We start from the raw sequence: 14,322 nt of genomic DNA on the forward strand, positions 1-14,322 counted from the left end.
TTCACTTGAATTTTGTCACCACAACTTTACAAAGAGGATGCCCATATCTCCTGCCAAACAACTAGAATTTGTGTCAGAGTTGTAGTGTTGGGAAGGCTTTGGAACTGTTTATACTGGACTCCTCCAAGCATCCGGATCTAGTTCATGGGAGCAGACACTCAAAGCAGCACATGGATGGTACCCAAATAAACCTTATATGCGTTGTTTGTGTTTTAAAATGCAATGTGCACTACTTGCTGACATGAACTCCCACTGGCCTCTCAGAAATTATATGAAGCCAAATAAGGCCCAAGGACTGTGTTGTCCTATTTTTGAAGCATTAAGACTGGTTTGGTGGTTTATAAAGTGCCACATAAAAAAGGAAAGAGGGAAGATTATTATGCTTTTGTATTATTGTAATTCACAGTGCATGATTACAGGTGACATGAAATTTTACAAAATTCAGAGGATATTTCTTTACCATTTGCTAGCTGTTCACTTTGTTTGTGTGCTTAAAACTGATCTAATAGGGTGGCACGGTGGCGCAGCAGGTAGTGTTGCAGTCACACAGCTCCAGGGACCTGGAGGTTGTGGGTTCGATTCCTGCTCTGGGTGACTGCCTGTGAGGAGTTGGTGTGTTCTCCCCGTGTCCGCGTGGGTTTCTTCCGGGTGCTCCAGTTTCCTCCCACAGTCCAAAAACACACGTTGGTAGGTGGATTGGCGACTCAAAAGTGTCCGTAGGTGTGAGTGAATGTGTATGTGTGTCTGTGTTGCACTGTGAAGGACTGGCGCCCCTCCACCCCTCCAGGGTGTATTCCTGCCTTGCGCCCAATGATTCCAGGTAGGTTCTGGACCCCCCACAACCCTGAATTTGATAAGTGGTTACAGATAATGAATGAATGAACTGATCTAATATGTTTATGAAGCCCCAATGTCAGTACATGGTTAAAAAATTCTCATGCCAGAGAAAAGGCATCTGGAGTTTTTAAGATGACGGAGAGAACTCCAAAAGTTGAAAAGCATGAACCGAGATGAGGATATTGCTCTGTTCCTGCTCCATAGGTGGGTAATATTTGTTGATTCATATTCCTTAAAGTGGAAATGTCTCCAAATTCAAGAAATGAATAACTGCATTACTGAAAGTGCTACAAAATTAAACAACTCGAGTTGCAAATGCGTATCTATGGTAATTCAAGCAGTGAATAAAAACATACAGATTATTTAAACTTCATCCAATTACAAACAATTTAAAAGACACACAGCTTCTGAATGTAAATGGACCATATAGAACAACATTTCCCCACAACTGTAGACGTCCCATTTCTGTTGCCCTAACAGTTTTTTGAGTCATAAGATATTTATTTGCAAGTGTTAGTGTGTGAAAAAAAGCATGGGAAACTTCCTGTTGCCCTTTCACTTTGTGTGCTCCTGCTAAACAGTTTATTTGGGGATGTCTGGCTGAGTTGCAAGTCATAAACATATTCCAGTCCTCTTTATTAATTGGAGACCATTGCTTAACAGAAAGCATGCAGAGAGAGCCCAACAGGTCCCTCCTCCTCTCAGCCCTGAGCTTTCTGTTATGTATAGTGTTTATTATTTTCTCAGCAGAGCTGTGCGTGACTAGGATTTGTTCTTTAGATCCTACAGCCTTGCTCTGACTGTCTCTCTGTTCTCTTCATCTCTTGCAATCGGACACCCAGCAAGCACTTGAACTACTGTTCTCTAACAAAGATCCCTGGGTTGTGTGTGTGTGTGTGTGTGTGTGTGGTGACCTAATTTTTCTCTGTGATTATTTGTATAAGCCTTTAAAACAGTCTCACTCATACACTGTTTTGCCCTTTTTCACATTTCTTATTTAGCCACTGTACACAAATGATGCTGTTTTTTCACTCTTTTGCTGTATTAATCGCTCTTTCTGTTTTGCTTTGCTTTCATTTCCTTTTTTGTTCTCCTTTACAGTACTTTCCAATTGTGTCACAGGGCTTTTTTTTGGTGACATGTGGCCAATACGTAATCAAACAGTGAAGATGAGTCAGATAGGGTGATGTAGTTGTTATTTGTAAGGGATGGGACATGGAGTTGAAGTATTACAAACACAAGTACAAATTGATTTACACCAGTCAAAAGTATGTGGCCTCCTGTGCCCACTGATGAAGGACTAGAGGATGATCAACGCAAAACTGTGCAGCATCAGATGAGCTACTATAAGGTGGTCCAACAAGGTAGGTGTGTCTAACTGAGTGGACAGTGATTGGACACAGTGTTTAAGGGTGTTTTCACGCCTGCATATTTTAGTGTGTTTACATTGTAGATTGTAGATCTACAAGGTGCACCTGTAAGTCCAGTGAATCTGATTAAATGGACAATGAATGTAGATACAAGGAGGCCATTATAATGATTTGGTTGATTTTTTTGAGTAAAAGTCATGAGTACATTTCAGAATTACTCTGGAATTACATTTAATACTGAATATAAAAATATGAGAATGTAATTGTGCCATTAAATGATAATCATTTCAGTCAAAGCCAATGTCATTATAATACATATTGAAAATTCCCTGTGGAATCTCTTTATTGGCATAACAATAGATTTTGTTATTTTACCAAGTACTGAAGTTAGACTATTGAAAAGCTTCTGATGTCTTTTATTTACAGCAGATGATCTGGCACACTTCTCCCACTTGTCCTCAGTTCCCTCATAGTCTATAGTTTGGCACTTGCTGTTTGCCCGTAAGAGCAGCTATGGTGCTAGGTTGTACCAGCACAATCCTTCCAACCAACCTGGGGGCAAGTTGCATTATCATACTAATCTACTGAAGTTGCAGAACAGCCTGCTGATATTTGATTTAACCCTAACTAATGGTGCTTCTCCGCTGCATGGAACCTACATGACTCTACTCGACACAGTTCTTTTGTTTTTTCACTGGCCAAATCTGGTACCTGGTCCCTGGAACTGGATATGTTTTCAGTCCCAGCTCACTCTGGCTTCCAACTGTGCTGAGTAGGTACTAAATGATGATGTTTAAATCTTGCTGAGCACTGATTGGCCAGAGTCATGTCAATCACCACGAAATGCAGAGCTCATTTAAATCCAGCACAAACTTGTCGCTTGTAAAATCTCTTAAAGTTACAGTAGCTTTCATATTTATTTTTAAAGAATTCCAGCATGGTACTGTGATGCCACCTGTGCAACAAGTCCAGTTGTGACAATTCCTTGCTACCAAATATTACACAGTCAGATTCAGTGGTGTAAAGCCACTTACTCTAGAGCAGGGGTAGGCAACCTTTACCACTCAAAGAACCATTTGGACCCGTTTCACACAGTAAAGAAAATACTGGGAGCCACAAAATCCTTTTGAAATTTTACATGAAATAACACTGCATATAACAGGGTTTTTTTGCCTTTGTTCTATGTATAAACAAACTATACTGTGTTACATTTGTGAAATTAAAGAACGACTGCAGAAAAATGAAATAACATTTCTGCATGCAACAAAACATTTTTAACTCAGAAAAAAAGACATGGGGTTGACGGTTAAGTAAAATACTCAATGCCTATTTGAGTCCTTGTAGTAATGGGGGAAAAAAAATGCCCAAACTTAAATTATCCACTGGCAGCAAACAAAAATGCTGTCCTCTCTCTGCGTGCCGTCATCCTTTTATTGGCGCCGTGCAGTCAGCTGTCAAAAAGTTCAAGAAACCGCACAGGTGTCGCACGTTGGAAGTTGTGACGTGTATTAAGAGCGACAAAATATTTTAAATATTAAAATATTTTAGATGTTACAAGATCGCCATAATTTTCATAGAATTACATTTTGAAAATGAACGAACCAAAATAAAATACATTTTAATTAAATACTCAGTCCCCCTCCAGGGTGTAATCCTGCCTTGCGCCCAATGATTCCAGGTAGGCTCTAGACCCACCGCGACCCTGAATTGGATAAGCGGTTACAGATAATGAATGAAAGAATACTCAGTAATTATTTTCAAAAGCTGAGCCGCATCAGAGGGCTCAAAGAGCCACATGCGGCTCTGGAGCCGCGGTTTGCCGACCCCTGCTCTAGAGCAATGAAGACGTTCTGGAGTGACAAATCATACTTTTCAGTCTGGCAATATGATGGATGAGTTTGAGTTTGGTGGTTGCCAGAAGAATGGTACTTGTCTGAGTGCATTGTGCCAAATTTAAAGTTTGTAAAGGGGCTCTGCCCCTTAGTTCCAGTGAAAGAAAGTCAATAAGCTTCAGCATACCAAGATATTTTGGACAATTTCATTGTCCACTGCTCCCAACTTTGTGGGAACAGTTTGGGGATAGCCCCTTCCTGTTCCAACATGACTTCACACCAGTGCACAAAGCAAGGACATGGATGAGTGAGTTTGGTGTGGAGGAACTTGACTACCCTGCAAAGAGTCCTGACTTCAACCCCACAGAACAACTTTGGGCAGAATTAGAGTGAAGACAGCAAACCAGGCATTCTCATTCAACATCAGTGTCTGACCTTACAAAGGCATTTGTGGAAGAATGGTCAATACGTCCCATAAACACGCTGCTAAAACTTGTGGAGAGCCTTCCCAGAAGAGTTGAAGTGGTTATAGTAGCAAAAGGTGGGCTGACATCATATTACACCCTATGGATTAAAAATGGGATGTCATCCAATTCATATATGAAATAACATCAGCATTTTCAAAAAGCTGTGTTTTGGCCACAAACATGATGCCTCTCTTAAAAATATCTCTACCTTGGAGACTGTTTTTAGTGACCTTAAATGTCATTTCTGTGTTTGGATGGGAGGCCAAAAGCCTTAATTTTTAAAATGTCCGGATCCGTGTGGATGGGGCCATAGGGCAAGGGATGTTTGTTCAGAATTCACTATACACTTAAGGTGTTCAGCTGTATTAGGCCCATATGTGGAGTCACTGTGATGCTGTGATGAAAGTTAATATGTTCTTATTCACATTGATATGGTTAGTGCCAGTGCTCCCACATAGTTGTCTCCAGACTAAGACTAAGCACTCTGTGCTTTTATAATTCTGTTGTACTGGAACAGTTCGTCTTTATTCATTTGTCTCATACGCTTGTTGTGTGAAAGCTTTGGAAGCTTTGAGCTCACCAGAGAGTAGGCTGCTGTTTGTAGTCTTTATAAACTGGAGAAATGCAGTGAGCTAGAGAGTAGGAGGCACCCACTTCATTACTGACATTTCATGCAGGGGAAAGGGAGAGTACACACGCATACACACTAATACACAAAACACACACACACACATACACACACAAACACATGCCTCCCCTAAGTGTGAGATATTCCATGGCTTCAAATGAAGTAGAAATATACTCTTATGAAAACTAATCCCTTTTGCAGCAGGGTGGGGAAAATGGAAGGGAATTTATAGCTGATTTGTAGCTATTATAAACAAGACACATACCAGTCGTAGTGCTGGACATCTGGAATGCATGGCAGTACTTTCTTTGAGGGAAAAAAAGAAAAAAGAATGTTTGGAAGTGCAGTCTTTTCAGGAAGTGCTAGTCTAAGAGTGCTCCACCGTCTATAGATGCGAGCAAGACTCAAACAACCTTTTCCAGGGCCTTGTCTGTGACAGTTAATTTACTGGACCTCTTTAGCAGACATTACAAACTGTGGTCACTGCATACAGTGTGTTTGTCTGAGGGTTGGCTGTTGTTTTCACCAAAGATGAATTACTGAATCACCAGCTTTGTGACCACACTTCATTTTTTAAACTTTTATATTTTGAGCTGATCATGTCAGTGAAAGTGATTCTTATGGGCCTGTGGAAAGGATTAATTACTACACAGTGGAAAACAGCATAAAAATTTAATGAAAGGCCACAAATTATGGAGTTACCACTGGAACAATGAGATATTTCCAGTTAAATGTGACAGACCACACTCCACAACATATTATTTGTGAATTATCATTGTGATCTTGGCTTTTACAATAGACTATTGAGCGGTGATGACTCTGACTCACCTCAGATATTCTCAGCACATCCTTCTGTGTCTCAAGGAATCAGGCATTCGTAGAATCCAACACAATTAAAGCTTAAGTCTTAAAATATTATAGCCATTTTTTTTGCTACAAACACCACAATTTAAATATACATCACTACAGAGGAATTCATCACTACTTTGTAAAAGAATTCAAACAGAAAATCAAAAGTCACTCTCTTTTAAAACATGCAATTAAAAACTGCACTTTATCCTCCCTCAAAAAATCTACAGATGAAATGCCCTAACTATTCCCTGGAACCACTAATGAATCACATTATTTAATATCAATGATGCTTTGTCACATTTTGGCAATGCAATTTTACAAACACATATTTTTTGGTCCACAATTTCACACACACAAACAAATACACACATTGTGATGAACCTGGGAGGATGAATGCAAGCACTTGAGAAACCAGCCACCACTTCTTTTTTAAAAGGTGGTAACACAATTTCAGAAACTAGGGCAGCACGGTGGCGCAGCAGGTAGTGTCAAAGTCACACACCTCCAGGGACCTGGAGGTTGTAGGTTCAATTCCTGCTCCGGGTGACTGACTGTGAGGAGTTTGGTGTGTTCTCCCTGTGTCTGTGTGGGTTTCCTCCAGGTGCTCTGGTTTCTTCCCACAGTCCAAAAACACATGTTGGTAGGTGGATTGGTGACTCAAATGTGAGTGTGTGTGTTGTCCTGTGAAGGACTGGTGTGCCCAATGATTCCAGGTAGGCTCTGGACCCACCATGACCTTGAACTGGGTAAATGATTATAGATAATGAGATGAGTTCAAAACTAGCTGCCCACATCTATTATGGCACATATCAAGCACCTGCAGTGCTTAAACTGTTGTGCCATTTAGGGCATTTTCACACCTGCACATTTTAGTCCCTTGGTGCAGTTCGTTTGGACAGGTGTGATGAAATGTAATCTCACTCAAATGCTGACCATAAAAATAGAAACCTGCACTAGTCCAGAACACAGGACCTTCTATCTGTGATTACTTTCCAGGCTCTCGCCTCAGTCATGTCTGACCAGTCAACGGGGAGAACATTCTCACATGGTTTATGATGACACGTTTTAGTACGCTTTGAATTTTCCTTTATGAAAACCATCTAAACCAAGGGGAAAATGCTCCCCTTACGAACTACTTTACTGATTCGGGCCAAAGCAAACGAACTACAGGTGTGAAAAGCCAAACACAATGTATTGTTACACCCTTACTATATAAAAGGCCAGGTGGGTTTATATATATATATATATATATATATATATATATATATGTGTGTGTGTGTGTGTGTGTGTGTGTGTATATACATGGTTCTACTCACTCTATTCACTCAGCATGACGGAGGTCTATAGCCTGTGGGGCTATTTCAGCAGGTCACTGTGCTTTGGCTGGGTGAGTTTGAATCCGTGTGGAGTCTAGTGACTAAGGAAGCTGTGGTTTGTAGACTGGTATTGATAGGGGTGTAAATGGCATATGCTGAAAGTCCGCCTGCATCTCTTTGTCCACCCGAGCTTTTACAGTAAACAGTAGAGTCTGAGATAGGGGCATGAGTTAAGATTTCAGAAAAGTGGAATGTAAGTGGAGTATCCTTTGATATACGAAGGAAAGATCAAGTGTTGTTTCCATCTTTACCTTAGGTCACTCTCTGTGAGGGTTTGGTGTGTTCTCCCTGTGTCCTCCAGGTGCTCTGGTTTCCTTATAAAGTCCAAAAACATGTTGGTAGGATGACTGGCTTTAAGAAATTGTCTTGAAGTTGTGAGTGTGTGTCTGTGTGTGCCTGGGTGCGTGTGAGGTGCTTTGACCACAGTGTAATTTTGTATAGGTAAAAGCAATTTTTGGTATACTTCTTATTGCTTCATCCATGTTAATATTGAATATGCAATATTACACCATTTCTTGATCTTGGTCATATTCTTCCTGGTCATATTTTAAACATATGAATAAAACAAAAACACCACTGTCAGTTGGTGTGCTGAAACTGCAGACTGGTCGTGAATGTTAATCCTTTAATCATAAATAATTGTGGTTCTCCTTTTAATACACAATGACCAGTAAATGAGCAGCAGCTGTGTTGTTATTGTGGAAATGAACAAGGCCTGTTTTGTGAGATATGAAGACATTAGCTGAGTAGAGTACATCTCAGGACATGCTGATGAAGTCATGCCACAGGATGCTGCTCCACACACCGGAAGACACGATCCAATTCTGAGAGGTTATTCTGAGAGACGTTGTCTCCTTGGTAACGAGGATAAGAGTGCACAAATGTGCTGTGTTTCACTGATGTAAGTCTTGTTCTTTCGGTGTGTTTCAGAACTCGATGAACCTGCCCCCAGATAAAGCCAGACTCCTCCGCCAGTATGATAACGAGAAGAAGTGGGATCTTATCTGTGACCAGGTGGGATATTTTTGTATTGAATAAATATGCACCAATCCATGAACAAAACTTGATGTACCATAATAGTGGTATGGCATATCATTTTTGCTCAATATTGATACTGATTATTGTTAATATTAATTATATATCCATTACTTGAACAAACTATGATGTAACATGATGAACAAGTGAGAGTCATCATTAATTAATTATTTTATTTTTACAATTTGTTGATCATCATAAATAGTTTTGTCTTCCATACTCTACACTATGGACCAATTTCCTGGGCACTAAGACTGGTCATACACTGTACTTTCCCTTCAGTGGAAAACTTCCAAATAGCTTTTGCTGTCCAGAATTAGCTTTATTCCCTGTCAGGGAAATCAGACATAAGAGACTATTTGATTTCTTACCTCTCTGAATCAAAGATTCATAATCACTTTTAAAAATGGTCTTAAACCAGAATAAATGTTTATAAAATTAATATAAATATAACCATAAAATTAGGTTCCTTATTCCCAATAAGTTTGATGTATCACATGACCCTCTTCCCATTGACAAAACAAAAGTTGGATCCAAAATGGCCGACGGTCATCATCCATCTTGAAAAGTTTCCCCCCTCCCATATACTAATGTGCCACAAACAGAAAGTTAGTATCACCAACCATTCCCATTTTATTAAGGTGTATCCATATAAATGGCCTATCCTGTACATTTCAGTCATACTTTATTAATTAAGGAATCCACAAATTGTGACCATGATTAAAATAGGACCAAATGTGCAACTCAAGACCAACACCCATAGCTATAGAGACATCCCTAGCACTCAGACAGTTTAGGCATCACTGGCTACTGTTGATAAGACAGACAAGACTTGGTCAGAAGCCAAGTTAGAAGCCCTAAAATTTAAGACATATGTAGATAAGTGTGTAAATGTGTTAACTGGTCATTAACATTTGCCTGTGTTTCTCTATTCACTGTATTAGGAACGTTTCCAAGTGAAGAACCCTCCACACACATACATTCAGAAACTGAGGGGATTTTTAGACCCAGGAGTTACACGCAAGGTAAGACGGGGCACTTTTTGTCTATTAAATTAACACAGTAATAACTCATTGACTCAGTGAAATTATTAAATTTTTCTCTTTTGTTAAACCTGAATTTGTGCATTTTCCTAGTTACACAAATTCAGAACCGTGATGAGCCATCTTCTTCAGCACCTTCTTATGACAATATGGGACAGTGCTCATAGGAGAGATATAAATATGTCAATAAGCAGCAAACTAACAAAAGCGAAAGCATATTTATAATTACTTTTTCCACAACTTTTTGGATGACTGTAATATCTAATTATTTTAATTTAACAGTTTGGATATTAATATTTTGGAATGACAACATAATTATTATATGCTGGGCCAATTACATATATATCTCCATTTGTGTCAAACCAGACTTATTTTGACACTTAGCTTTGATTTTTTTACTCTAATCACAACAGTTGCTTTTTATGCACTGAGGTCAGTCCTCTCAAATCTTTTTGGCTACAATGTGGAGATAACTGCTGCCGTTGTGTTCCTTACATGCAATTGCTTTCTGATATTTTCTGAAGGCAAGGCTCCATGGTGTGTTTGTTATGAAAGATTACTTGAGACTTTTTTGTTTCTGCTCAAAACATGATCAATATCAGCTCTTTCTCCCTCCACAGAAATTCCGCAGGCGGGTTCAGGAATCTACCAAAGTTCTGAGGGAACTGGAGATATCGCTAAGGACCAATCATATTGGGTGACTTGTTTATCTCTTTCTCTCTCTCTCTCTTTCTCTCTCTCTCTCTCTCTCTCTCTCTCTCTCTCTCTCTCTCACTCTCTCACTCACTCAGCCTTCCTAAATGTCTCCTCAATTGCTGACCCCTCTCCTAATCTCTTCATCTTTAGCCAGTCCTTTTCAGAGGTCACTAAAAGCAATATGCCTCCAGTCTGCCTCCCCTGGCAGACTCAGTACTGTTTCTCATGCCACATTTTCAATAGAGATACATGGAACAAAAAAGAAGCTCAAAAACATAACAGTATATTTAAAGTGGGTGATATGTTAGCAGGCTTAGCGAATTGTGATTTTACGCAATGTTTTCTCCAGCTGGTAACAGGATATAATTAAATAAAAGAAAGGTTGAAATGTTGTTCTGATATAAGTTAGCATAACAGACATATGCACAAAAAGTAAGGAAATTAGTGTTTGGTAGATTATTTCTTTCTTGTAACAATGCTTCTTGGCAATAAATCTCATAACGTTGGAAAGCCTGTTAATATCCCCTTTAAATGGTCCCACATTTGTAAGGAACATGCATTTGTGGGATGAGCAGTAGAGCTGAGTATGTGAGTTAAACGTCCATGAAAAATTTGCCAGATCCTCTCTGCCAGTGCCAAACAGCTTATTCTGCTATTGACTCATTTGGTGTTTGGTGGACTGGATGATTGAAATTTGAAGAAACAAGACATATTGGAAATTTAACAATTTATTCATTTAACAATCAGGAGCCTCAGTAGTGTGTGGAAGAACCATACACAGCCACAACAGCCTGGTACTTCCTCCTCATGCTGGTCACCAGCCTGGTCACACATTGCTGTGGGATGGCATCCAATTCTTCAACCAGCATTTGTCGCAAATCAGCCAGCGTGGTTGTGTTGGTCACTCTGGCACAAACAACAGGCCCGAACAAAATGATCCCACAAGTGCTGAATGGGGTTGAGGTCAGGACGCTGGCAGGCCAGTCCATCCTCTCCACTCCCAAATTCTGGAGGTAGACTCTGATAAATCCCACTCCGTGGGGGAAAGCTTAGAGTTCGTCCCAGACTCTGGATATATGAGATTGCAATTGTCATTCACTGCCTTTTGATGCTCAAATGGCTGTAGAGGAATTTTTTGATCCTTTCTTTACTGTAGTGACGATTAGAGAATACCATGTATGTACCTGATCTAACATGATAGAAAGAAAAATATACATTTCAGACCAAACCTCATCCAAAAACACTAAAAAATTAAAGCAAATTGTTGGGGATATTTCTATATATAAATGACACCTATCACAATCCTGTTTCAGCATCTTAAAATGATATGTTTCACATCAAACCTGAACCTTTTTTTAACAACCACTTATGCAGTTGTAGTTCTGTTATGCAGTAATTCTACTTATATATGACTACTTTGTCAGGTTCCATTAAGTATTACAACATCAGCTAGAAAATAATGCCATCAAAATTATAATTTGTAAACATCATTAAAAGTGACATACCTTAATAAATATATAAACTGTTGATATTTTTGAAGATTTAAACTTTTGAATATTATTTTTTTTGTAATAATTACCCAGTTTTCTCCACAATTTATTCATTGCCAGTGCCTAAGAATCTCGCAATACTATCAGGCTGCAAGAGAGAGACAAGCATGTGAATACTACTTCTTTTTTTAATTGCTTTAACACAGTGCCACTGGAGTTTAAACACATGTATAGGCAAATATCCAGATCTGCTGTGACAGCTAAAGGAAACCTAGTCTGACTAATATTGTCTTGTGATGAGAGGAAAAGGTCTATCCTACCAGCCTATAGAGCAAGGTCAAATGTGCTCAACACTATATGAACTTTTTGCAGTCTGTTGTTCTGGTGGTCCCAGAGAGGAGGCTTTGTCAGTGCTGTTTTAGTAAAGCAGGTTCTATTGTTGAGGCTTTTCCCCTTTAGGAGTCATTATTTCTTTGTCCTTCCTGTTGTAGAACACAGGCCGGAATAGTTGTGGATGCCCAGATCTTGGCTGTTCTGCCAGCCTCCCTGAGCTCTGGAGCTGTGGTGTGAGTGTGTGTGTGTGTATGTGTGTTTTGACTTCAGCAGTGCCCAGATGGTTTTCATTGTGCTCCCCCACCGTCCGTTTTAGTCAGCAGGAAGCTGTACTGTGTAAGCTAGAGAGTCAGGAAGCATGAGCATCCAACAATGGAGTGTGTGAAAAGGCAGAAACACACACACACAGACAAACACACACACACACACACACACACACAGAGGCACACACACCAGTGATTCATGAGCACAAAAACACACAGAAAGACAAAAGCATGCCACACACTGAGAAACAAAATGAGGTACTGACACAGTTTCTGTTCAGACATACAAACACATGCTTTATGCATACAAGTGCTGGAAAATACCCAATAGGATTTCAGACTTGGGCAGGCCCTTATAGTCCTAATTGCCTCTACTGTATATGCCTCTGTATATGTCATGAACACTGAGTGGGTAGGTACTCAAAAATTTAATGAAAAATTTTCCATTGTGATTGGAATGATTTTATTTAATAATAAAGTTAATTAGGATGATTTTATTTAATAATAAAGTCACCTCACATCTGCAAAGTACTGGAAAGTAAGCGAAAATTCACTAGAACTTCACTATAAAATTGTCTATGAATCAAAAATTAATTTTTAATAAAAAGTAATATAAAAAACAGAAGACAGTTGTCTAGAGCTATTTGAAAACCTAGAAAATGACCAGTATAAACAGTTCTAACATGTAAATGTTACAAAAGTTGTATTTGAATGTAAAATTGCGGTTTCTCGAGGGGAGGTTGGGGCTTGGGCTTCTTTAACATGTGAGCCTTATAAATTTCATATTTGCAAGCTTAGATGATTTGACAGATTGCTAAAAATATTCAGGATGCTTGAAGTTGAGGAGTCAATTACTGCATGTAGCATGTGTCCACAAAGTAGATAAAAAGGCCAGCATGGATACCCAGATAGCAAAATTATTCTGGTCCAGGCCAGGCTGACATCTCTCATTTTCATTGGCCCATTTGCCACATGGATTGACAACACCAGGTTGGAGAGTTCCTGCCTGACATGAGGCAACATAAATGGCCCAGATCAGGGCCATTTGTTGCCAGGAGGCAGGTTTGGGCAACTTTGGCTAACAGTCTGTTTGCCATGGCTAGCGCAGCCATATCTTTGTGAGGAGTGGGCCGGAGCTGTTTTTGGAAATGAGGGCCATAAATGTTTTTAATATGTATGTCATCTGTACCTGCACTGACCAAAATCTGCATGTGATCTGGGTAATTTACATAACATTTATGTTTTATAGGTATTGAATAAAATGAGATTACATTGATTTAAACTTGAATTTATTATGTGAATGTGTTAAAGTAAAAAGTAATTACATTACTGTTACATGTTTCTGAGTGTCACATTCAGACAACTCCAGGGTCCAGGGCGGTCTACACATGTTGGTAGGTGGATTGGCTACTCAAATGTGTACGTAGGTGTGAGTGAATGTGTGTGTCTGAGTTGCCCTGCAATGGATGGGGTGAGTTCCTGCCTAGTGAATCTGGGTAGGCTCTGGATGGAAATTAATGACCAGCATCAATGTGAGGTATGCACATTCAACATTGCTGTATACAGACATTAATAATGGCACTTATACTAGAAATAGAACATTTACCTAAAATAGAAGCCAGTGGAACAGTGTTTCCCTTTTTATGTCTGCACCAAAATGACTGGTGCAGTTAACTGACCATGGGCTCCAGCAATTAGTTGCAACCATGTGGGGGACATGTCTATGGATCATTAACTGCTTACTCAAGGTCTAGAGTTTTGTGTAAAAATAGTAAATAATCACTTCATAAATAATGTGATACTTTTTTTGGTAAGTTTGATATATTAATCCTTTAATCTGAAAAATGAGGGAGAACCCCTGTGAGTGAACATGGACAGTTCTGAAACACAAGACGCAACAAGCACCTAAATCTATTATGTTCAAAGAGGGTTGTAAATAATGCCTGCACTCCTTTTCCTTCTCAGTAAAAGTGATGAATTTCCCTCAGAGCTGGGGGAAGAAAGCTGCTATTTTCAGACACTTTTGTTCATGGTGGGATGGACTGGAACAGAGGTTATTGCATGTGTCCAAAAATCTGGCTGGCGTACCCTGCTCAGCTA

The 14,322-nt window shown here is 39.4% G+C and overlaps 1 protein-coding gene across 8 annotated transcripts in view; it reads left to right on the forward strand.

Moving 5' to 3' along the window:
* fmnl3 (formin-like 3) overlaps positions 1-14,322 on the forward strand; it is a 58,986-nt gene that overhangs the window by 15,635 nt on the left and 29,029 nt on the right. For all 8 annotated transcript variants that reach the window (XR_010802623.1, XM_066670964.1, XM_066670966.1 and 5 more), the window contains exons 2-4: positions 8,293-8,376; positions 9,342-9,422; positions 10,061-10,137. Coding sequence is in view for 7 of the 8 variants with exons in the window: in XM_066670964.1 (XP_066527061.1) it covers positions 8,293-8,376; positions 9,342-9,422; positions 10,061-10,137 (242 nt within the window). In the remaining variant the exon portion in view is untranslated. The remainder of the gene's footprint in view (positions 1-8,292; positions 8,377-9,341; positions 9,423-10,060; positions 10,138-14,322) is intronic.

The sequence above is a fragment of the Hoplias malabaricus genome, chromosome 5 (assembly GCF_029633855.1).
Source record: "Hoplias malabaricus isolate fHopMal1 chromosome 5, fHopMal1.hap1, whole genome shotgun sequence".
Classification (NCBI taxonomy): Eukaryota; Metazoa; Chordata; class Actinopteri; order Characiformes; family Erythrinidae; genus Hoplias; species Hoplias malabaricus.